This window comes from Hypanus sabinus, chromosome 5 (genome assembly GCF_030144855.1).
Source record: "Hypanus sabinus isolate sHypSab1 chromosome 5, sHypSab1.hap1, whole genome shotgun sequence".
NCBI classification, from domain to species: domain Eukaryota; kingdom Metazoa; phylum Chordata; class Chondrichthyes; order Myliobatiformes; family Dasyatidae; genus Hypanus; species Hypanus sabinus.
The window spans coordinates 98,852,272-98,877,006 of record NC_082710.1 but is presented as its reverse complement, the minus strand read 5'-3'; the positions used below and the strand labels follow the sequence as shown (position 1 = coordinate 98,877,006).

General features: G+C 37.4%; 1 protein-coding gene across 1 annotated transcript in view; it reads right to left on the bottom strand.

Moving 5' to 3' along the window:
• arhgap15 (Rho GTPase activating protein 15) overlaps nucleotides 1-24,735 on the bottom strand; it is a 728,119-nt gene that overhangs the window by 313,276 nt on the left and 390,108 nt on the right. The window contains exons 8-9 of the mRNA XM_059970253.1: nucleotides 16,601-16,696; nucleotides 14,043-14,181 (exon numbers count right to left, since the gene is read on the bottom strand). Of these exons, the coding sequence (XP_059826236.1) occupies nucleotides 14,043-14,181; nucleotides 16,601-16,696 (235 nt within the window). The remainder of the gene's footprint in view (nucleotides 1-14,042; nucleotides 14,182-16,600; nucleotides 16,697-24,735) is intronic.

The window sequence follows — 24,735 nt, the reverse complement described above, 5'->3', positions numbered from 1 at the left end:
GGAGGTTCATGAGAGTGATCCCAGAAATGAACGGCATAACATAATGATGACCATTTAATGGCTCTGGGCCTGTACTCGCTGGAGTTTAGAAGAATAAGGCGAAGTGGGTGGGGGTGGTGTTGGTTCTTGATTAGTAATGGTGGAGCAGACTTAATGGCCCAAAATAGCTCAAATGACCTTATTCTGCTTCTATGTATTATGGTCTTATTTAATATCTTCTGAACTTAATTATAGCAGAAATAATAAATAGCCCAATAATAGTCAATCAACAATGTTTAGTCACACATTTTTTTAATCTACTGTTAAAATGCTTTCTTGACAGGTCACTATTTTACAGGCATCCTGGTTTTATTAGTGAGAATTCATCTACTCAAAGGTCGATGTTTGAAAAGACTACAACATAGCAAATCAAATTTACTTAAAAAGTATAGTCTACTCACAATGCATACAATATTCATAGGCCTCCAATGTGATAAGTATGGTTTTACTTTTTGCAGAACTACGAACATTGACCAGGCTCCTGAAGTCATCCCTAAGCTACATGTCTAGATAAACCCTATGTGATGGTTGGCCTGGCAAAATATAATGCACGCACAAGTTGACCAGAACCTGTCCTGCTCCCGAGTGTTTGGAAGGAACTTTAACAACCTTCTCCAGAGAACCAAATGGACTTTCTCTTCCTGAACTACATCCGATCTAGGGAAAGTTTTTAACAGATTGCACACTCGTGTTAAAGAATTAGTGCAAGTTATTGTTATAGTTTTGTATTTCATGGGGAGCAACATTGGAGTACAGTAGGCAAAATTCCCGTACAGCATAGCCAAAAAGTTTAATAATTCCATATTTACTCTATGTTTGCACCTTGAACTTTCTCACAGCAACTCTCACAAAATTCTGATGCAAAATATAATAGCTACTACATCAACATAATTAGTCGAATCCTTCCTTGTTTTTACGCATTCCCTCTGCTTCCACAGTTTTGTGGGTTATGAGGTGAAATTACAGATTTTTTCATAGATGAGGAAGATGAGTAGGAAATTTGAGAACACGTATCTGGCTCAAATGTGCTTTTGATGCTTAGCCTTCATTCCCTGTCCCTCAGGACACTGAATAGCTAATTATTTATTTTGAAGATGTTTTATCATTGCTTGATAAGCAAATGCTGTGGCCAATTTCAGCAAAGCAAGTTCTCAGAAATGCCTTTCACAATTGTGCTAGCTGAATGATATCCAAACTAAAAGGCAAAAATCAGCACTTTTTCAAATAATGCAGTGCCTTGTAAATTTTCATTAAGGCATCTTGTATTGACTTTGTCTAACAAAGGATTAGCTATGAGATGCATTGCAGTGATTTGTCAGGCTTTTCTAACCTGTGATCAACCACCTAGATGTACAAGGGCCAAAGGCCCATGCTGAACCCAACAACTGCCAGGTCTACTTCCTTAGGCATCATCCAGACTTGTATAGCATATCCTTACTCTTTTGAGGACAACAATCATGAACATCCTAAGCCAGCAATAATGTAGGAAGACTTTCAGTACAAGAACTTCAGTGCTCCAGGAGGCAGGTCATCACCATCTTCTCAGGGACTATAAATGCTTGCCTTGCTGTTGGAATCCACATCACAATTAGAATCAGACTCTGAATCAGGTTTAATATCATTGACATATGTTGTGAAACTTCTTGACTTTGTGGCAGCAGTACAATGCAATACATGATAACAGAGAAAAAAGCTGTGAATTACAGTAGGTATACATACATATATACAAAAAATAGAAATAAAAAAGTAGTGAGGTGGTGTTCATGGGTTCAATGACCATTTCAAAATCTGATGGCAGTGGGGAAGAAGCTGTTCCTGAATTATTGAGTGTGTGCCTTCAGGCTTCTGTACCCCCTCTCCAATGGTAGCAAAGAGAACAAAGCATGATCTGGGTGATGAGGGTCCTTAATGAAGGATGCTGCTTTCCTGAGGCACCACCCCTGAAGATATTGTGGATACCATGGAAGCTAATGCCCAAGATGGAGCTGATTAAGCTTACAATTCTCTGGAGGTTACTTTGATCCTGCACAATAGACCCCACTCCCATACCAGATAGTGATGCAGCCAGTTGGAATGCATAAAAAAAAAGAAAAACAAATTCTGAATATTTTACGAACAGAAGTATGAACACATTATATTTTACTTTCAAATAATATGAAATGATTGATTTAGGATCAATAGGTTGAATATATGGTACAGATCAAATTGTTGTACATTGAAAATGGTTAAAATATGCAAATGAATACCTGGGAAGATAATGAAGTAAGGTAGTGTTCATAAATTGAAGAAGTAAGTGGTTAGATAATATCTGGTGATTAAAGTGATTATGCTTTTGAAAAATTATTAATTTAATTTATCATTAGGATTATTGAGTTGTAGCACGATCATCTTCGTAGGCTTGTCACAACAGGGTGAATGGTGAACCAGTAGTGCTGTGTATCTGAATTATTTTCTTCATTTTAAGGTATTTCATCTCTCAAAAAGTTTTAATTTTAAGTTTACATCATGTTCTCCCATAAAATTACAAATTAACCAAGGTTTCTTTATGGCTAGACTTTAGACCAGGGGTTCCCAACCTTTTCTCATGCCATTTAGCAAAGGGTCTGTTGACCCCAAGCTGGAAAGCCTTGCTTTAGACTATGATAATATGTATAAGTAATTTAATTGTTTGATGAAGACTTGTTTAGCACCAGGAAAGGTGGTCCGGGACATGCCCTCTTCTCATTGCTAACATCAAGGAGGAGGAACCACAAGCTTCTTCCCTTCTGCAACCAGATTTTTGAATGGTCATTGAACCCATGAACACTACCTTAGTATTTTTTTGCTTTGATACTGATTCTGTTTCTGATTTAATTTCTTTGTACTGTTGTTATTGGGTGGCAGATTGGAGACAAACCTCTATCAAAGGATGTGTAAGGTGCTCTTTCCTTCTCCAGCCTACAGGTCACCCTTGGGCAAGGTGTAGTACCTGCTTAGCCCCCAACCAGAGTCATGTGAAGCCAAGGGAGCAGGTAGTGAATGATCGTATGTAGTTAGTGCATATCACAAATCCTGGTTGAGAGATCACTGATACCAGGAACAATATTTGAAGAGTATTGATAATTGCTATGGTCACCCATCTTGTAAAGACACTTCCCAAAAGAAGGCAATTGCTAACCACTTCTGTAGGATTGCCAAGAACAATCTTGGTCATAGACCATGATTGCCTATGTCATACGACAAATCCCATAATGATGATAACTGCTGTTATGTTTCTATTCTGAAATACTAATCTTTATCTGTTGCCTCTTTGTTATTTTAACATTACAGATGTATCATTAAGATAGTGATTGATGTATCCCGTTAACCCCCTGGAATATCTGAAATTTCTGGCCTGTAATTCTATAACAAATGATATTTTAATGAAAATTAATTAGAAAGGTGAATGAAAAAATTAAAACAATATATCATTATTATAGATTTCATTTGGATATTTATTTAAAATGTTGCAGTCTCTATGATAAAGAAATAGGAACAATCTATAATTTCCTAAAATCCTACACTGGGCACCACATGTAGTGGAATGGCTAGCATGACACTGTTACAGTATGGGGCGTTTTGGAGACCGGAGTTTAATTTTGCCAGTGTTCTATAAGGAGTCCATGTCAGTCCTCTCCATGGACTGTGTGGCTTTTCTCTCCACTTTCCTCCCATGGTTCAAAGATGCTTTGGGTAATTTAATTGATCATTGTGAAATGTTCCATTATTAGGTTAGAATTAATCAGGTTTGTCTGGGAGTTGCTGGGGCAGCATAGCTCAAAGGGTGAGAAGGGCCTACTCCTCTAGCTTCATTGCTAAAATAAAATTAAAAATAAAGTAATTTTATTGATAATAATGTGACCCTGACATTAGACAATTGTGTTTTTGGATTACACTGAAGCTCTAAAACAGAGTTCCCAAACATTTTATGCCAAGGAGCTTTACCATTAACCAAAGGGTCCATCGGGGCCCAGTTGAGAATCCTGCTCTAACACAAAATCAAGTCTAAAACAAAATCTTGCTTGTTGCAGCACACTTCTACCTTTCCTGCTTGTGTGGCATTCAATCGAGTATCAGTAACTAAGGTCAATTTTGCTGTTTTGTACTACAGATGATTCTTTAGGCAGAGTGAACTGGTGGCCTCTCCTTCTCAGGTATGGGTGATCATTCGTTTCTAGAGAGAGCAGTGGTACTTTGAAACATCTTGTTTTTAGTCCTTCTAGGCATCCACTCTCTTTGCACGCACATGCTATCTCAATTAGGGTTCAACCAGTGAAGTCACTGACTCAGCAATTTTACAAGCTTTGAAAGAGCGGTTGAAGAGAATTCTTGTCTAACATCATAAGAATAAGGTGTTGTCTGTTGACAGAATGTTGAACCTTATTTTTATTTTTTAACAGGCCCTTCCAGCCCAATGAGTTTGTGCCACCCAATTACACCCATGTGACAAATTAACATATTAACCCATATGTCTTTGGAATATGGGAGGAAACTGGAGCACCGAGAACAAACCCACACAGTCACAGGGCTGGTGTATGAACTGCCTACAGACAGGGGTCAGAATTGCCATCGTATCAACTGTTAGAAAAGCAATGAAATGTTCAGATGAAATATTAATATACCTACATAGAACACAGAATGCTCTAAATCTGGGGCTTCCAAACTTTTTTAAGCTGTGCACCACTACCATTAACCAAGGAGTCCATGGACCCCAGGTTGGGAACACCTGCTCTGAGTAAAAAGAAAATCATATTGTACATTAACTGGGGACTAGTTACGTGCCTGCTGAAGAGGTGGTGGAACAAATTCAATAATAGCATTAAAGAGGCACTCAGACTGGCACAGGAACAGACGAGGGATAGAAAGAGTATATCGTATGCAGACGGATGAGATTCCTTTGAATTGGCATCTTGGCTGGCACAGACATTGTGGGCCAAAGGGCCTGTTCTGGTGCTGTACTATTCCACATTCAATGTTGTATATCTAACACAATTTTACTGTAAATAAAGTATTTATAGCATGAATGCTCCGTACTAAATATTGATACTGAATATTTCAATTAAAAGTTGCAAATATGGCGCATTTCAGTGTGTAAATGCATTGAGTGCATGAGTAAAGTTTCACTCGTCTTTAAAAAACCTTATAATTAGATATTCAAGAGCTATTCTCATGCTGAAGTTTGTTTAAAAAAAAACATCAAGAGACTTCAACACCAGGGTGATTTTTTTTGGGAGTATAATGCTTTTCATCTTTCAAATCTTTTGTGCAAACAATCTCTCTGGCATAGTACAGGATTTACTAATATGGTGCTCTCCAATGATTCGAGATCCCATGTCAGAGTCAGTGATTTAGAAAATAAAAGGTATTAATCTATGGTTTAAGGAGCTTTGTGCTTGGTAAACAGGATCAAACAAAATACTGAAAAATATAATATTTGAAGTTTGAGTGAATAGGAAAACTTGCAAGAAAATGCTCTTGCTGAATTGAAGATAGTCAAAACGATTGAAAAGCCTTTGTCTCATCCTTCAATCATTCAGTTATCCTCAATGGGCCTCTCTCACTAGTCCACTGAGCATGCTTAATTGGAATTATTATGAGAATATGCTTCCTCTATAGCAACAGCTACATGGGGATACTTCTATAATACACTAGGGTCTTTGCGCCAATGAAAAGCTATTGTAAAATCTCGCTCCCTAAGCCAATATATGGTCAATTTCCTCACAGTTTAACAGTCGAAAATGTTCCTACTTGGTATAAGGTGGTCAACTGCTACGAAACTGTTTCATGTTACAGTGAGTAAAACTTCGACAAATTTAAATAATGCTTCTGAAACATAGACAGCGACAGAAAAATCAAAGACCAAAGTCATAAGTTTACAAAACATGAAGTAGAAAATGCTGGAAACACTCAAAAACTCAGCTAGCATCTGTGAAGAGAAAAACAGTTTACTCTTGGTAATTTTTTTCTTCATCAACACCAAGAAAATTTCAAAAGCTTAATTTCTAAATTTTTATGTTCTATGCTCTTTTCTGGAATATTACTATTAGTTAATTTCTAAGTTTCCTAATTCTAATGAAAGTGTATTGACCTGAAATATTCATTCTGTTTCATTCTATTGTTAAGTATTTCCTGAATCATGTCTTTATTTCAGATTTCCGGCATCTGCATTTTTTGAGAACTTTACATGAGTTCGACAAAAGTGTCAGGTTTGACTGAAGGTTTCTTTTTCCCATAAAGGAAAGTTGATTGTTAAATCAAACTAATGGACATTTCTGCATAGACACTCTTTGAACAATTTTTATGATCCTTAGATAACAGCAGAGTTTGCTGATTTGTTTTTGGCATAATAAAAACCAACAATACAAATCTACAGGGGAAAAGAAGAAAGAATAAAAAAGACCAAGGTAAGTGTTTCAAAGCAAACATTCATTAAATGATGTGCAAATTATTCCAGCATTTAAACATGGCTTTCTCAGCATGATGAAAAGAGGATTAATCATCAAATATCAGTCTGATTTCAAATGCCAGGTTTCAATATAAGCTGACGGGAGAAAAAAAGCAACAACAAAGAGGGCAGGAACAGTACAGAGCACCGCAGGGAGTACTTCTGATTTGAGCTCCAAAAGGATTTCTTTGATGGAACCTTTCTCAAAGCAAACATCAGTACCACAAACTGCATTCAGCAGCATTTACCAAATAGCCTACCTGTCTGTAAAGGCTGATGCCCTGTGTATCAGAGGAAGTCTTTTAAATTCCATGTATAGAAAAGTGACACAAGGCTAAGGATTAACTATGTGGCTGACAATTACAGGTTTTTCTTTCTTTTATGAGTGTCTTAAGTTAGAGTTATTGAACCAAGTGCTCTATCCTGATATAACCATGAGGGGACTCACTTGAAAGCTTCATTATTTCTTTTTGTTTGCCTTATATGGCAAAGTTCCAATACATCAACATCGTAGCATACAAACTTCTGACCTAAACTCTGTACCAGAACTATATCTTCTTCGTGCACTTATCTGAATGCTTTTACCTACCTTTAAATTGTGGTGAGTATCAATCAGACATATAGAGCATCTTTAAGTCACTATTGATTATTTTGAAATATTTTCAAGGTCACCTTGAGGAAATAATTACAGGGCTTATTCACAGCCATACTTGAGATCTGTTACTAGGCATATAGCTGGTGTCATCATCACACCAGGCCATTGCATTTGCTTTTTGAACATTTTTTTTTAGAATTATTGACCTACAAGTCCAGCCTGTTTATAACAACTGTTGTTTGAAGAGTACACTTACTCCAATTTCAACCTGCTTTCTTTTTTACTCTTTAAATAGTTACATTCTAAATTATGTTTTCCGAGCATTGAATGTTCTCCCATTCTAGGCTTGTACTATAGTCCAAACTGGTGAACAGCAACTTGGTCCCATTATCAAACATCATTGGCCTGTAAGTTCTACTGAGAGTCAGGATTAATGTAAAGGCCCATAAAGTTCCTGTTTGGATGACCTTGCCAATCTGGGGAAAGGGCAAAACTAGTTGGTGAATTTCTAGGTGGATGACTTTAATTCCAGGGCTAATTCCATAGGAGCACTGTAGAGACTGCAGCTGAATATGGGAGGGAGAACTCAACTTTTCACCTAGTCATCTGAGGCTTAGGCCGAGAACAAAACCCAGCCAACATTGCCTCAGATATTCTCTAGCCTGGGCATTCTGGGTCTGGCAGCAGAGATGCAGTGATCATATCGGGATCTGTTGAGTCTTCTGAATATTGAGTGTAGATCCAGGTTCATATACAGCTTGAGACTCAAGGATGCAATACTGTTGGACACAATCCAATTATGTGGGCATGCGACTGCAGATAGAGGACTTCTATTTTATAATGCTAAGGGATAGTAATGGACTGCATGGTTCTATTAGTACACAAATGCTGGATTTAGGTCTCTAATTTATAACATTGGGTACAGGTCCTGTTATTACTGTAAAACCACTAGTGGATACAGTTCCTCTATTTTATTACAATGGGGAAAGGTAGTGGTGCACATATTCCCGTCAATATTTTGGGATGCACAACTGGTGACTAAAAGTGTTTTGCTCGCACGAACATCAAAATGTTCTTATCTGGAGCTGGTACAGACACGACTGTGTGTAAGATGTTTTAAATTACTATCTCTGATGTGGCATTCCACCCAAATTTGATTCTCATTAGCGATTGTGAACTGGGGTTTTACTGATGGTTTATAGCACGCTTGCTTTTGAGAATGGACAGACAGGATACTCGTTAAGCTTCATGACACAGCGGCGGTAAAAAATACTGCGCTCTCTGATAGGAAGGAAGAAGCTGGGTTCATAAAAAACACTTAGCTTCATTTACTTTTCAAAATATACCTGGATCACAGCATACACATTGAGGATGGCAACATTCTCATTAAGTGGTCAGGGATCAGGAAGGAGTAGATGGAAAAGCCTCAACATTATTTTGCCTGACTTAGTCTGAGCACAGATGGGGAACAATTTGATTCATTGAGATTCTGCTAATCAGAGATCTTCTGTATTACAGTGGGGCTTGAAACCCAGGCCACAAATCCCAGCCAGATAACTCCCATCCACTACAAGCACCATCCACAATGCGAGGAGCCCTGTCAGTAATGCCAGTGTACTGTCAGTCTGTAAGCTTTAAGATCACTTAAAATTTCATTTCATCTCCAGTGGATTCACTGAATTTGGAAGATAGCTTCAACTGAGATAATGAACTCACATTGGAAAACAAACTTTAAGTTTAATACAACAGTAAACCTATTAAACCTAATAATAAACTTAATATCACATGTAATATTTAAGAAATTATGCAATCCTTCATTTCTGCTAGATAAGAAGGATTACAGTGAATTGACTGCTGAGGGGGTCACTGCCCCAAGGAGTTATCACTGCAACCACATAAATGAGAAAATGTTTACATTTTCGTCATAAGAGGAAGGTCTAGTGTTAAAGTTTCAGTGTATATAAATTGCTAGGATGTCTAAGACTGTATTGTACTAAATACAGTGCTGTATTTATCAACATGGAGTGAGAGCAAGTTTGTATATCTGTTGGGAGCAAAGGTTATTGGCAATGGTGAGGGTGGAGCAGCACAGGAGGGGTGTGGGGACAGGTGGCAGAGAAGGAGTGCCAGGGTGGGGATGTAGACACACCCAGCCCTGAGACACTAGGCAAGGTCATTTGCTTCCAAACAATTGGTTTATTGATTATTACAGTATATCTCTCTGGTGCTTCCCTCTCCCTTCCCCTTTTCCCAACCATGATTCTCTTCTCCCTGCTTTCTTCCCATTCTCAATCCACAATAGAGACACATATCAGAATCAGGTTTATCATCACTCACACGTCATGAAATTCATTGTTTTTCTAGCAGCAGTACAATGCAATACATAAAATTACTATAGTACTGTGCCAAAGTCTTAGGCACCCTAGCTATAGGTATATGTCCCAAGACTTTTATATACAGTGAATTCCAGTTAATTGGGCCATCATTTAATCTATGCAGCTATTTATTTGGAACATAAACTAAACCAAGAATGAATATAGCCAGGATTTCCTTTGTTTATTTGGTACAGTATGCTGTTTAATCGAGACAGGGGACTGTTGCTGAATAGTTTCTAACTACATAAGTCATGTGCACTTGCATGGCCATTAGACACTGAACCAGGCTTAGGGCAGTGATGCACCATCAATAACTCTCTCTGAGACGTGAAGGCGAGATATCGGCTTTTATTGACTGGAAGAAGGAACAAGCAGTGGTTGACCACCATACTACATCCTGGAGACTGAGAGGCCGGACTCAGGCCTCAATCGCCTTTATACAGGGGTCTGTGGGAGGAGCCACGGTCAGTGGGTGTGGCCACAGGAGCAGTCAGCAGGGTGTGTGTCCAGACAGGTATATGTAGTTCACCACAGGCAGTCAGTATTTAAATAGTTGCATGTGTTCTCTTCAAAAATCAAGGATTTTTGTCACTGATAGTTGGCAAAAAATAAGCATTAAGACAATTCAGAACTCTTTTGGTTATGGGAGATGCCAGAAATAGCCAGGAGTAAAAATGAAATAAGTTAATTACTTCAACAAGTTAGGAATTATGAAGGTATCGACAACCATCTTGAATGTTTCAATGAAAGTAAAGATTTGGAGGATGCCATTGTCAAAAGCATTGTTTGAAGGTAATTCACTAAGTACCTGCATTGATTTTGTTTATTTACCATCAATTAACAGAATGCAGCAGATGAATTCCTCCATTGATAACTATTAGGAACTAATACACAGTCTTATAGAACTGCAGGGGTATTAGTAGTTTTCTAATTTGTTCTGTATTTCATTTTATACATAAGTTGTTGCTCAGTTAAATGGTAGTTGGTCTTTTTGATCCCTTTTAACAATTTCCATGAAACTTCCACTAAATGGGGAAGCCACTTAATTGAGCTAAATGTACTAGATTAAGTTTAAATATTTATTTAAATAAAATTAAGTAAGTAGTGCAAAATGTGAGGAAAAAATAGTGAGTTATGTCATGTGCCTTCATTACCATCCTATCAAACTGTGTAGCGACTATCAGGAAACAATGGACTTGGACCCCAAGATGCCTCTGCACATCAACACTGTTAAAGGTCTTGTCATTAAGAATGTTCTGTCTCTTAATATTTGATCTCCCAAAGTGTAACACTTCACGCTTGGCCAGGTTAAAAACCAACTTGCTATTTCTCCACCCTCAGCAGACAGACTACTGTGATTGAAGAACACTACCACCTTCTCAGGGGTAATTAAAAACAGTCAACAATATCAGCCTTACCAGTGGTTCGCAGTTCCCAAAAGCCCCATTTAAAAGACCTACTCCAACCTGAATGCATGAATATCAATTTCTCCTACCTTTAAACAAATCTCTGTCTATTGTTTTCCCCCTGGTCCCTCCTCCTTCCCTTTCTCCTATGCTGCACTGTCCTCTCCTATCAGATTCCTTTTTCTATAATCTTTTACCTTTCCCACCCACCTGCCTTCACCTATCACTTTCCAGCTAACCTGCTTCGTCTCCCCCCCCCCCCCCCGCCAACCATTTTGTTCTGACATCTTCCCCCTTCCTTCTCAATCCTGAAGAAGGATCTCGGCCCGAAGTGTCAGCTGTTTATTCACTTCCATGGATACTGCCTGACCTGCTGAGTTCCTCCAGCAGTTTGTGCGTCTTGCTCTGGATTTCCAGCAACTGTGGAATCTTTCGTGTCTGTGATCAACTACACTGATATATTTATGCACTAAAATATTCCCCATAAATATAGAGAAAATTAGTATTTATATCTGCCAACAAAACATTTTGAGCTATTATGAAATATTATGATTGGACGATGATCCTTTCAATTCACCATTTTCTATAAATTTACTTCCATGTAATTCAGTGTAGGAAAAGTTTGGTTAAGTTTTCATGATGACAGTGTCTTTCTAAGTATGGTAAAAGGGACACTATTTTATCAGTGTCAACAGTACATTCTTCACTATACTTTGGCAACACTATAGCTGTGTTTTAAACATTGGCATATTTGCCATCCCTCATGTGAGCAACCTTATGTCACAGTATTTTTCAAAGAATCTGAAAATGTCAACATTTGATTAAAAATGTAGACACATGAAAGTGGCAGCAAAAGGTAAGTAACTCTCCAAGATCCGATTTTAAAATACAACAAAGCCGAGACTGCATTGAACAGATTCGCACCCGCTGCTATATTCTATCGAAAAGAGGCATTTCACTTTGCCCACTACAGAAGTGGTCTACTTAGCTCACAATTTGCATTCCTATGGCACAAGTTATATCAAAACTCAGTCAAACACATGAATATATCCATTGTTGTTCCATGAAAAGCATTTATTCAGAATTTGGGATTGTGTGACCACCGGAAAAGTGATGGATAATAGAACTATGCCACATGGTGGCTAATGATCCTAATACAATGACTGGAACTTCATTCTGAAATAATTTACACATCATTACAAGGGAATAAAAATTGGACAATATATACCAATAAAAATACAAAGAAGTGAAAAGGCTAAAAGTTAATCCATCATCACAGATTATGTTAATTTGCTTTCAGCTGAAGACAGCTGTGATGTAAGAATGAACAAACAATAATTAATACAACATGTGATTGCTAGTTTATTTTTTGTATGGAATTCTCAATGCATATTACCTATGTTACTTTAACTAATTAGAAAACACATATGAAGGAACACTTCATCCAAATTTCTATCAATAATAGTCTTTCATCATGGCACATATACCTAAAAGCAAGAAGTGATGAAATGTATTTGGCTGCAACTCTCAAAAAGTGAAATAACTTGGAGTAAGTTCATTCTAAAAATGCAGAGAGCCAAAATCAACTTGATAGACATAATTGCTCTCTCCATAATGAGGAATAGCCTCTTACTTTATCATTTTCATTTGGGTTAGAATTGTTGTTTAAGGTAATTTATGACAAGGCCAGAGAAATCACCATTACTTACATATTACATAGAATATAGAAAATAAAAACGTACAGCACAGCAACAGGCCCTTCGGCCCACAATGTTGTGCCAGACCAGCTAAAGTTAAATCAGAAATACCCAAGACTAATCCCTCCTACCTACACCATGTCCATATCTCTCCATTTTCCTCATATTCCTATACCTATCTAAACACCTCTTAAAAGCCTCTGATGTACTTGCCTTTACCACCACACCAGGCAGCACATTCCAGGCATCCACCACCCTATGAGTTAAAAACCTACCCCTTGAACCTAACCCCTCACACCTTCAATACATTATCTCTGGTATTAGACATTGTTACCCTGGGAAAAGGATAGTTCCTGTGTACTCTATCTATGATTCATAATCTTACAAGCCTCTATGCAGTCTCCCCTCAGCCTCCGTTGTTCCAGAGAAAACATCCCAAGTTTGTCCTCCCCTCATGATGGGTACACATGCCCTCTAAAGCAGGCAGCATCCTGGTAAACCTCTTCGACATCCTTTCCAACGCTTCAAGTCAGGCAGCAGACCAAGCATTGCAAGATCAGGTAATGTTCACAAATTAAATTGTTGAAACAAATATGATCTTTCTACCAATATTCTTTTGACTCAGTTCATAGATCACATTTAAAGCTCAGCTGTGTTCTGATAAGAGACTACTACACAGTTTATGTATTACGATTTAGGTAATTGGATTCATGATCAAATCAAATTGTTTATTTATAACATTTACACCTAGCCAACATTTTGTCTCTCTTGTGGTCTGGGTTCATACAAATGCTAAGCAATAGGAGCAAGCCTTGACCTTGGCTGAAGATGTCTGCAGAATCCTAGGTTCACTGAATGAGAGTGAAAAACGACGGTTTAGAAGTGTTTATTTGCCTATCCATAGTCCCAATGGACATTATGGAAGATTAGAAATACTTTCAACTTGCACTAGTAAGGAATCATTTAGTGTTTATATGCTATATGGCAGAGCATAACAGAGGGCGAAAACTCTATTGCCAAGCAAGGCATATTTTATAGATGATTAGTCCTCTTCTTTTGATCATAGCTTTAGTTTTCCATTGCCCATCCCTAAAGACAGAAAGAAACTACTGTTGCCGTGTGTAATTCAGGAGGAGTCAGCACTTTCGTCTCAATTTTGTTTTAACCTACAGTTTGAGGTTGCTACATAGAAGAGAGAGAGAGAGATAAAAGAAACATTTTAGATTTATGATCTTTCATCAGGCACCAGATGTTTTGAAATGTCATCAGTAAATAATAATATTCTCTCTTTCTCTCTCTCCCCCTCCCCTCTTTCCATTTTATTTCCAAATGGCATGACCTACTGAATATTTCCAACACATTATGGTGTGAATTTGTGAACATTTCCAAAGCAGTCAGATTTGTAGAATATGCATTTTTCTGGTACTTAAAAGAGGAGTTAAGAGATGGAGAAATTATTTTACTTACTTAGTGATGATTTTCTGCACTCTGATTTTGATTCTTTCACATTAGGCTTGCTGTTGCTCTCTCCCCCACACCTGTTCAGTTCTTCACTGCTTGAACTTTTCCAGATATCATGTGCCGTTGTTGAGATGCCCTTCTTTGACTGAAATGTCACAAATGGATGTTAGAAATAGAAAGTATTTAGATATAAATCTCTTTACCACAAATGGAACAAAAATGAGCATTTTGTATGCATCAATAGCCAATCTTAAGTCAAGCCAGTTAAAAACAAGCAAATATGATCCTTAAAATGTGGAATGATTCAGGTTTGATGCCTCTGATTTCACATGAAGCAAGTTCCCTTAATGTGGCAAATCACAGCTGAGCTTGCCAAGCAAAGTGATGCCTCCAGAGATAGAGAGCGAAAACCTGCATCCAACTTTAACCAGATATGTCTTTCATTTACCGACTAGTTGGCAGTTCAATACAAGTGGATCTCCAAATCTCTTGAATGATGGATGGTGTGTGATGTATGGAAAAGAGGAGAGAAGGAAAACACTTCCCAGAATTTAAGTGGGTGGACCACCTTGTAAACTGCAAAGCACTAGTACAGTCATCAAGTTTACCCTGATGTACGTATGTTTCAAATGATTACTTAATAAACAAGTCCACTAAGCTATGGGCGGTATCGAGCTTTGCCAGTGGTTTCATAGCATCATTCTGTATAATTTACTTCATTCACATCAACTCTGAACTGATCTCACAATAAATGGACTCACTTTCATGGACATGTTCTCAATTTCATTTATTTACTTATTTATTTCTTTTAATTGGACAGTTTGTCCTTTTTTGCACTGGTTGTTGTCAATTTTCGTGTACAGATTTTCTTTGTCCTACTGTGAATGCCTGCAAGAAAATGAATCTCAATGTGGTATATAGTAACATATACCTAGTTTGATAAAAAAAATATTTAATGGCACACATCTTGAGAAACTACTTCAAAAATAAAACATTATTAAGATATGGGAAGGTAGTTGACTATCATGGAGAGATTATTACCTATCAATAACACAATACTTCAGAGAGCTTCATAGACTGATAAGTCTTGGTGGTAGTACTACACTTTGAAGTCAAAGAGTCATGGGCTCGTGTCAGAAACTTAAGAACAAATTTAAGGTTACAGCATTATGGACCACTCAGGAAATGGAACACTTTGTGGGCACACTCATTCAAATTTGTCACCAAACCAAAATCATCTCTTGTCCTCTCAGCTGATTAATTAAGTTGTCCACAGAACTGGAATTAGTTTACTATTGTCACATGTACTGAAATACAGCGAAAAGCTTGTCTTGCATACTGTTTATACAGATTAGATAATTACACATGCATTCAGGCAGAGCAAGGTAAAACAATAACATTATAGAATAAAGTGTAACTGCTACTTAGAAAGTGTGCAGCGCAGGTAAATAATAAGGTGCAAAGTCATAATGAGATAGACTGCCAGGTGAAGAGTCTAATTTATTGCACTAAGGAACTATTTAATAGTCTTATAATTACAGGATAGAAACCGTTCTTGAGTCTGGTGTTATGTGCTTTCAAGCTTTTGTATCTTCTGCCCGATGGAAAAAGAAAGAGAGAATTTGAATCAGAGTTTAGCAAGTTATCACCAATAGTTTGGCCAATATTTTTCATCAATTAACCTTGTTATACAGATTTTCTGGGCATATTTGCTTATTTTTTGCTATGTGCAACTCGATTGCCATTGAATGCAACAATATCACAACTGCAAAAATACATTAAAGCTGTAACATCCTTTGAGGCATTCCATGTTGAAATATGTTTTATAATGTAAGCTGTGCTTTCATTCCAGCTTGAAACTTTGAAAGGAGACATTCTTAAATTCTATTGAGCGAATGTGCATTGGAAGAGAACAAGCCAAATCCATAAAATTGAGTCAATGAAATATAAATTTTGAGCATGATTTCATTGGACTTATCATAGAGCTCCTTCTAATAAAAGTGCTTATGCAAAGGACAAGGGTAATTTTATACCATAGTTTAAAATTCACACAAGATTGATAAACAAATTTAAAATTGGGTGGTGCTCAGTTAAGGATCAAGATGAATGTATGTGTTAAACACAAAAATCATTTCAGGATAATTTAATATGAATGAATTTGATTCGGGCTATTGAGATGATATTAGTGAACAAAACAATGTGCATACAAAGTCATGAGCTAAATGTTAGTAAACTTATCTCAGCCTTTTATAAATGCACATTGTGTCCTGTGTGAGTCATTTCAGGTCTGTTTTAAATTTAAAAACTTCATGCCAAAACATTTGATAGAAAATATGCAAAGAGGGATTAATAATGCCACAGGGAGCTATAAGTAAAAGAAACAAAGTCCAAAAGGGCTGATGAGAGCTTAAAAAGTACAGAAAATATATGGGAAAGTATTTTTTTGGCAAGAATCATAAAATGTTTATTGTGCAACTTCTAGGACAGATTGAACAAATATACAAAGCCCTTTTAGTTTCTTCCAGGACAAGTTATTTTAATATAGTTAGGAGCATTCTACATACCAGTTTATCAATTGTATATCTGATGGCCTGGTACCAGTCATGTATGCTGTCATCATCAGAATGGAGGAGAAATTCATTCCCCGAGATTGTTGTTAGCTGTGTCAAGAAAAAAAAAGACAAAGTGTGATTAAGTTCAGTGGAATAAATAGTATAGGAAACACATAGCTCTCTAAACTGTCAGCACTTGGCTCATTATATCTTCAAATCAGCATTCTGCAGCAACGTAGTTATGAGACTGAAGTTGACCAAGGAAGCTGTTAGCTCTTGTTCCCTTTCTCCTGATAGTCAAACAATACAATAGCAGGAGAACAGTTGAAATTTGACTTCTAGTCCACTCTGCCATATTTATTGCAAACACATCTGTCTAAAACTAAAGGGAATACTTCAATAAACCAGATGTTGCAAACCTCTATTCCAGCTTTAAAGAAAAGCATTGAAAATGAATTAAGACACAAGGAAAAAGAACTTTGAAATAAATGAACTCTGATTAAATGTTTCCACCTGAAATATTACCTCATTCTTATCACACGTGAATGGAGATTGACCTGATATATACTTCCATCATTTTCTGCTTGTTTTGTTAAACAAAGAAAGAGTTGTTTACCAATTAAACACATGTTGTAAGCCAGAATAGTTGAAGAACAGCCAGGTTAATTACAATTCATCTATGAAAAATTAAATCCATATTATGGAAACAGAATTTCCTAAAGTATCTTTCATAAAAACTACAGAGGACATACAGTAGAAATATTAGTGCAAGTTGGTGAAAATCTAGTGTAGTTCTTTAAGTGCTTACTGAATATTCTGGGGATATCACAAGAAACAGGTACAGATAGTGATGCATTGTTTAAGAGAACAGAAGCAAAGGAGATTTCTGCAAATTCTTGAACTCTCAAAACCCACTCAATGCAATTTTCAGGAACTGTCTGTTGGTTATTCCTTTTGACCTTACAAAAATATTATGGTTCTTTATAAACAGCCACTGCTTTGGTGTAACTGCCTTTTTTCTGGTTACTGTACATTGATTTAGGTCGCCTCTCAGGGCCATAACTTCCTGTCCCCAAGTGTGGTAATTGTCCATCTATTCTTATGAGATAATCTGCATTTTGGGAATATTTTATCAACTTCCCTATTATTTCCTTATTTATTTACATAAGAAAGAAGTCAAAAGTAGGTCATATGATTCCTCAAACTGCTCTGGCCTACCCCTACTCCAGTATATGTTCTTCTTTTCTTATGAAGAAAGCTTACCTGCAGCTTTACTTTATTGGGAGTTTCAAGAGACATGGTAAGTCACCAAAGACTCTTGCAAATTTCTACAGATATAAGGTGTGTGTTACATGGCCAAGTGATTAAAGCATCAGTCTAGTGATCTGAAGGTTGCTAGTTTGAGCCTTAGCTGAGGCATTTAACCCCACATTGCTCTGCGACGGCAGCGGTGCCAAACTGTATGGGTCCTAATTCCCTTTGGTGGCATGGAGAAGGGAGACCGCCAGCATGGGTAACTGCAGGTCTTCCATAAAACCTTGCCCATCGAAAATTGATGGACAGCTGAAGAAGAAGATATAAGGTGGAGAACATACTGATAGAACATAGAATAGTACAGCACAGTACAGGCCCTTCATCCCACAATGTTGTGCTGACTCTTAAACCCAACCTGCATATAACCCCCCTACCTTAAATTCCTACATATACCTGTCTAGTAGTCTCTTAAATTTTACTAATGTATACCTGCCTCCACCACTGACTCAGGCAGTGCATTCCATGCACCAACCACTCTCTGAGTAAAAAACCTTCCTCTAATATCCCCCTTAAACTTCCCTCCCCTTTCCTTAAAGCCATGTCCTCTTGTATTGAGCAGTGGTGCCCTGGGGGAGAGGCACTGACTGTCCACTCTGTCTATTCCTCTTAATATCTTGTACACCTCTATTATGTCTCCTCTCATCCTCCTTCTCTCCAAAGAGTAAAGCATCGAGCCAACCATAACCCTTCAGAATCTTATATATTTCAATAAGATCAATCTCTTATTTTAAATCCCAAAGAACAATGGTCCAATTAATCTAATATTTCCTTGGAAGACAAGATGTTTATCCCAGAAATCAGTACAATGTACCTAGATAATTTTCACCTGTCTTTGTTTCTGTGATTTTGTACTAAGATCTTTACTTAACGTAGGTTTGCTTATCACTCTGAATATTATTTCAACCATAGTGTTTTATATTATTATAAAGAAATAATCTGCTCCAAGGATTCAGGATTCAATTGCAAAGTCTAACATTACCTAAGTGGTTGTTTGCTCCTACTTTGACAAATTAGACAAAGCATAGGCATAGATGAGCAATAAAGCAATGGGGGTGAAGTAAGAATGATGTTTCTGGACTTTGGAAATATTTAATTCTGCTGTTCTGATCATAAAAAAATGTATGAAAGCACCACCTACTACAGCAGGGGTTCCCAATCTTTTTTATGTCATGGATGCTTACCATTAACCAAGCGGTCTGTAGGCCCCAGGTTGGGAACTCCTGTTCTACAGGTTTCTTTCTATGCCACTCATCAGCCTGACTTGCAATGATATCATAATTTCTTCTTTATTGCTGGATCTAAATCCTGGAAATCTCAAACCAACAGTACTACATTCCTTCCCCAAGACAACAGTGGTATTTCAAGGTAGCTGTTAACCATTGCCTTCACATGGACAACAAGTGCTATTGTTGCCCACATCCCAGGAACAAAACAAATAAAAAACACAAAATGCAAGACACGCACCGTAGATCAGTGAGCAGTAAGTGTGATGGAGATTGCATGTCGATAGACGTTGAAAGACAGGAAGGTGGGGAACACTGACATGGCAAAAAGGGAACTACACAACAGCATGCATTAAGGTTTCAACTGCTGAAGAGCTGAGATGTGAATAGTTGTCTCCAGTTCTGCCTCTAGTACAAGAACTAGGATGTTTTTAAAACTGTAGTGGTGGAATGCTTTTGCATTCAGATGTTTAGGACAGGATCAAATAGAATGACAAATTCAAGAGTATTAAAGATGGTCATAAACCATGATCAGAGAGGTGAATGGAGTTAGTAGCAAGGAAGCAGAGCAACTCAGATTTTCTTGGTTTTCCTTTCAGTGTTGTTAAAGAGGGAAAAGTCTAATTGAGATTAATCAATCATTAACTGAGTGAAAAATGTCCTGTTTGTTGGCGCAATAATATCAGCACCGGACTCCAGAGCGAAGGTTCTCGAGTTTGAATCCAAGTCGGGTTGAGCATCGAGCTAGCAACTTGACCTCGTAAAAACAAGAACAGCTTGCTACGGAAACACCATCCTGACGGCGCCCTGATAACTCCACTACCGAGTTAAGGGCTATTCTTCTTCTTGAGTGAAAAATGGTTACTATTGGGACAGCTGCTCTACATGTTGTAAAATAATAACTGGACATATACTCTAAACATAATGTGTGATGGCTTTTGACATTGATAGACTCAGAGGAATTCATTGACTTTATCATCTCCAAATATGGCTGAGAAAAGATATTACTTTAGGAATACCACCATAAAAATATAAATCCAAGAATGCTTATATTACAAATAATGCTGTATGTTGTTATTATTATACTGTAATGAAACCTTTTCTCTGTAGGTTCTCAGATAATGATGGAACTCACAGGTGAGCTTTGAATGCAAGTGAATTTCAAAGCTCACTTAAGAGTTTCAACTCGTCCTATAAAGAGGAACTATTGTAAAAAGATCAGAACAGATGAGATATTTTGAAGAACAATTTTGAGAATATTGCGATCTCCTGATAAAGCACCAAATTGTTAATGCAATTTGAGCATTGTGTTCTTTACCTTCTCCTACTCTATCCCACCCAAGTTTTCTAATGCAGCCAAGAGCACTCAATATATCGCCCCATAAACCCAGTGAAAACCAATTATTATCAGTTCTTATTTATCTGGAAGGAGGCTATTTGCATGATTAAGGAAGGGATCACATATCCATCTGGTCAATTTATATTAAATGTCAAACATAATTGTTGAAATTGGTGAAAATCGCCCTCTAGAGGAAGTTAAAGCATGAAAGAAAAGAAATTGGTAACCAACAACCCAACATTTTAATGAGCACTTTATTTTATTGATATGTATTCTAAAGCTAAGTTACTTTGATACTTTGCTCTAATTACCAATAGTATACTGTATGTGTGACAACTTGAAGAATTCTAAGTTAGATATGGTCTTTGTGGCTGTAGGGATCGGGGGTATGGAGAGAAAGCAGGTACAGGGTTCTGAGTTGGATGATCAGCCATGATCATACTGAATGGTGGTGCAGGCTCGAAGGGCCGAATGGCCTACTCCTGCACCTATTGTCTGTGTTACTATGTTTCACAGTACTAACTGTATCAGAGAAGGATATGTTGATATGTACCAGCTCCAGTTTCCTCCTACAGTCCAAAGACTTATCGGTCATTGTAAATTATCCTGTGATTAGGGTAGGGTTAATTGGGCTTGTCAGGGGTTGCTGTGGTGGTGTGACTTGTGGCTCATGTCCAGAAGAGCCTGCTCTGTGTTGTATCATTAAATAAAATAAAATAAACAAAGTGCCTACATAAAATTGAGCTAATTCACATCTTCATAAAAATGTAATAGCTTCTGCTCTGTGTTCATAAAATGTTATTATGTTGTGCTATTGTTATATACAATATTGTGACAAAATATTGCTGACCAAGAACCATTACCTAAATAATTTCCTAGAGATCAACTATATTTATTTATTGAAAGCAGAACTATTTGAGTTAGGAAGAAGCTAGCTCTCTTCTGTTTGACTATTTAGTGAAAATCTATACAATACTACTGGAGGTGGATCTAAATAGAAGTTAAAGTTTGAAGTCCATCACATTTCTTGATGGTACAAAGATTGATGGAAGGCAGTTGTGAGGATGCAAGGAGCATTCTAAAGGAATATATAATGGCTAACTGCATAGGCAGAAATTTGGCAGATAGTATATAATGTAGGGAAATTATCCACATTAGTTTGTTCGATAGTTAAGTGCCATGTTTTATGACGTGGGTGATCAATATCTTTCCGTGACCATGATTGCTTTTGGCAAATTTTTCTGCAGAAGTGGTTTTCCATTGCCTTCTTTTGGGCAGAGTCTTTAAAAGATGGGTGAACCCAGCCATTATCAACACTCTTTAGAGATTATCTGCCTGGTGTCAGTGGTTATGTAACCAGTACTTGTTTTATGCACCAGCTGCTCATACAACCATCCACCACCAGCTCCCATGGCTTCATGTGATCCTGATTGGTGTGGGTGGTGGGGGGGTGGGGTATGGCTAAGCAGGTGTTACACCTTGCCCAAGGATGATCTGCTAAGGATGTGGAGGGAAGGAGTGCCTTACACCTCCATTGATAGTGACATATCTCCACCCTGCCTCCCAGCTTTACATTGGTATGAAGAATAAAAAAAATATTTTAATGCAGACTGAACATAAAATATTGATCTACAAAATTGCAGAGGCATGCCACCACATGGACTATAAAAGGTTGTCATTTAAATATAGCAACTAATTAGGTAAGCTAATGTAATGTTTACTTTCACTGCAAAAAAACTTGAGTGTAAAAAAAAGGCCTTGATTTAGTTACATTGGGTGTTGATGAGATTGCACCCCAAGTACTGTGAACCTCTTTGAGTTATTTTGTTAAGACATGACCCATTGGCATTGGAGACCATTCCAATAAGTTTCACTATGACGATTCTCAGTATGCAGGGTTGTTTTCAGAGGAAGGCTTGATCATGTTGGGCCTGTATCTGTTAGTGGTCAGATGAAATGTATTGTGATCTTAATAAAATACAAGTTTCTGAGATGCTTAACAAGATCAATCTTGAGAGGATGCTTCTTATTATGGAGGTATCTAGAAGTGAAGGCATTAATATTGAGAAGAATTTCTTCGTGCAGTGAGTCATAAATCTCGTGGATACCAGTTAATTGGGACACATCCGGACTAGTACATTTTGGCCTAATTAAACAGCTGCCCCAATTAGCTAAAGTTCCATGAAAATAGTTAAGAAGGTCTAAAAAACAAACAAGCTGAGTATCAAATTATGTATTTAAATGAAATACAGAACAAATTAGGACTCTATCCATAGTACTACGGTACTATAAACTGTGTATTAGTTTTTAATAGTTATCGACGGAGGAATTCATCCAGTATACGCTGAGAACAAAGTCAGTGCAGGCACTAAGTGCAGAGAATGAACTATCTTCATACAATGATACCTTCAGATTCTTTACTGAGGGTGTGAAATCATTTCATTTTCACTCCTAGCCATTTATGGCATCTCTAAGCCTGAATGCTTGAAACTGCATTGAGTAAAATATTTCTGAATTGTCTTACTGCCTACTTCACGCCAACAATCAGTGACAAAAATAATCAGTGCATTTTGAACACAAGCACATGCAACTGATGCTATTTAAAAACTGTAAACTCCAAGCATGATGTAGTGTCTAATGGCCACACGAGTACGTGCGACTGACGCTAATCATTATCTGTTCGGCAACAGTCTCCTGCCATAATTAAGCAGCATTGTGTCCCAAATAAACAAAGGGAATCCCGGCAATTTTCCTGACTGGCATTTGTTATCTCAAGTCAGTGGCAGGCCAAATTAACGGATGGCCCAATTAACCGGAATCCACTGTATTTGGAATTCTCTACCTCTGAGAGTGGTGGAAGTCATGTCATTGGATATATTCTTCTGGACCACAGTGCAAGCCAGAGATATGGAAAACATCCTTGTGAAGGTAGTGCTTAGCCTCTACTGATGTTCTGGAGAAGGCATGTGATGCTGTTGAGTTGAGATTTTCAGAAATCAGGTACACAAAGAAAGTGGAGAGGAAGCCAAGACCAGATCCGATGCAAATCAGTTATGGTGTTAGTAAATATCTGAAGGGCCTCAAAGAGCCAGGTCTCCTAATCCTGATCCTGTTTCCTCTTTTCTTAATGTGTCCTTTGCTGTATGCACCAAACATGCAGTACAATAACATATGCAAATCAAATGCAGTTTCTGGAACCTGGTTCCAAATTACAGATGCAGATTTCAACATTTAAACATTATCACACACTACACTTAGGACATACAACAATGGTCCAATTTCTATTTCAAATACTTCTCAGCAGACAATGAAATGGTGAGTCTGCAAGTGAGGAATGCTGTATGAGGTTGTTATGCAGAGCAATATAAATTATGTCACTTTACAAACTGACTAAAATATAATGTAAAATTATATAAATACTTACAATAAAGGCAATATGATTTTGAAATAAAATTGGTATCTCATGGTGCTCCACTATAAACCAATAATATTAGCAGCTCTTTGATTTCATCAATAATGCCCGAGCAAGTTGAATGAGGTGCAAAACTGGTGCAAAAACTCAGAGCTGACAAGATCTGAGAAGGAACATATTGCTGCAAGATATACCCACTAGTCAAAAAAGTGCAGGCAAGCATAATAATTAAAAGGAAACACAGCATTTTCAGCCAAAATGTAAAAATAAGTGCTGGAGATATGCCTCTGTATATTTCCCTTGTAAACTATAATGCTGCACAGATTGTGAAGATTGACACTGAATCTGGTGCTATCATTCATTATTGCCATGTCACTCAGCTTCTTGGCTCACTCAAGCTCAATCTGTGACATGTTTGTGATTATCATACTCATTTAGTAACTATATGGCATATGGAACACAAATACTATTTAGCTGCTTAGGGTTGGGTCATTCACTTTTCAAATACCACCAAAGTGGAGTAATTTTGTGTCCACATTATACATTGACGAGTCTCCAAAAACGGGAAAAAAATGTCTTCTTGGTCTTATAACTATGTGATGTTTGCAGAGCAGTTTAAAGTGCAGCAGTCAAAGACAATCTCACAATTGAATACGAGTCACAGATTGTGTTTAAAGACTTGGTTCGTAAGCTGCACCTAAGCAACGGGTAGTAGGTTTAATAAGCAATAAAAACCAAAACAAAATCAGAACCGTTTTTTGGCTCTGAAATGTTTATGGGCTACAATTATCACTGTTAATTCATGAAAGCAGAAATGGCTGCAGTTACAGCGTTTATTCATTTTAGAAGTGTGATGAAG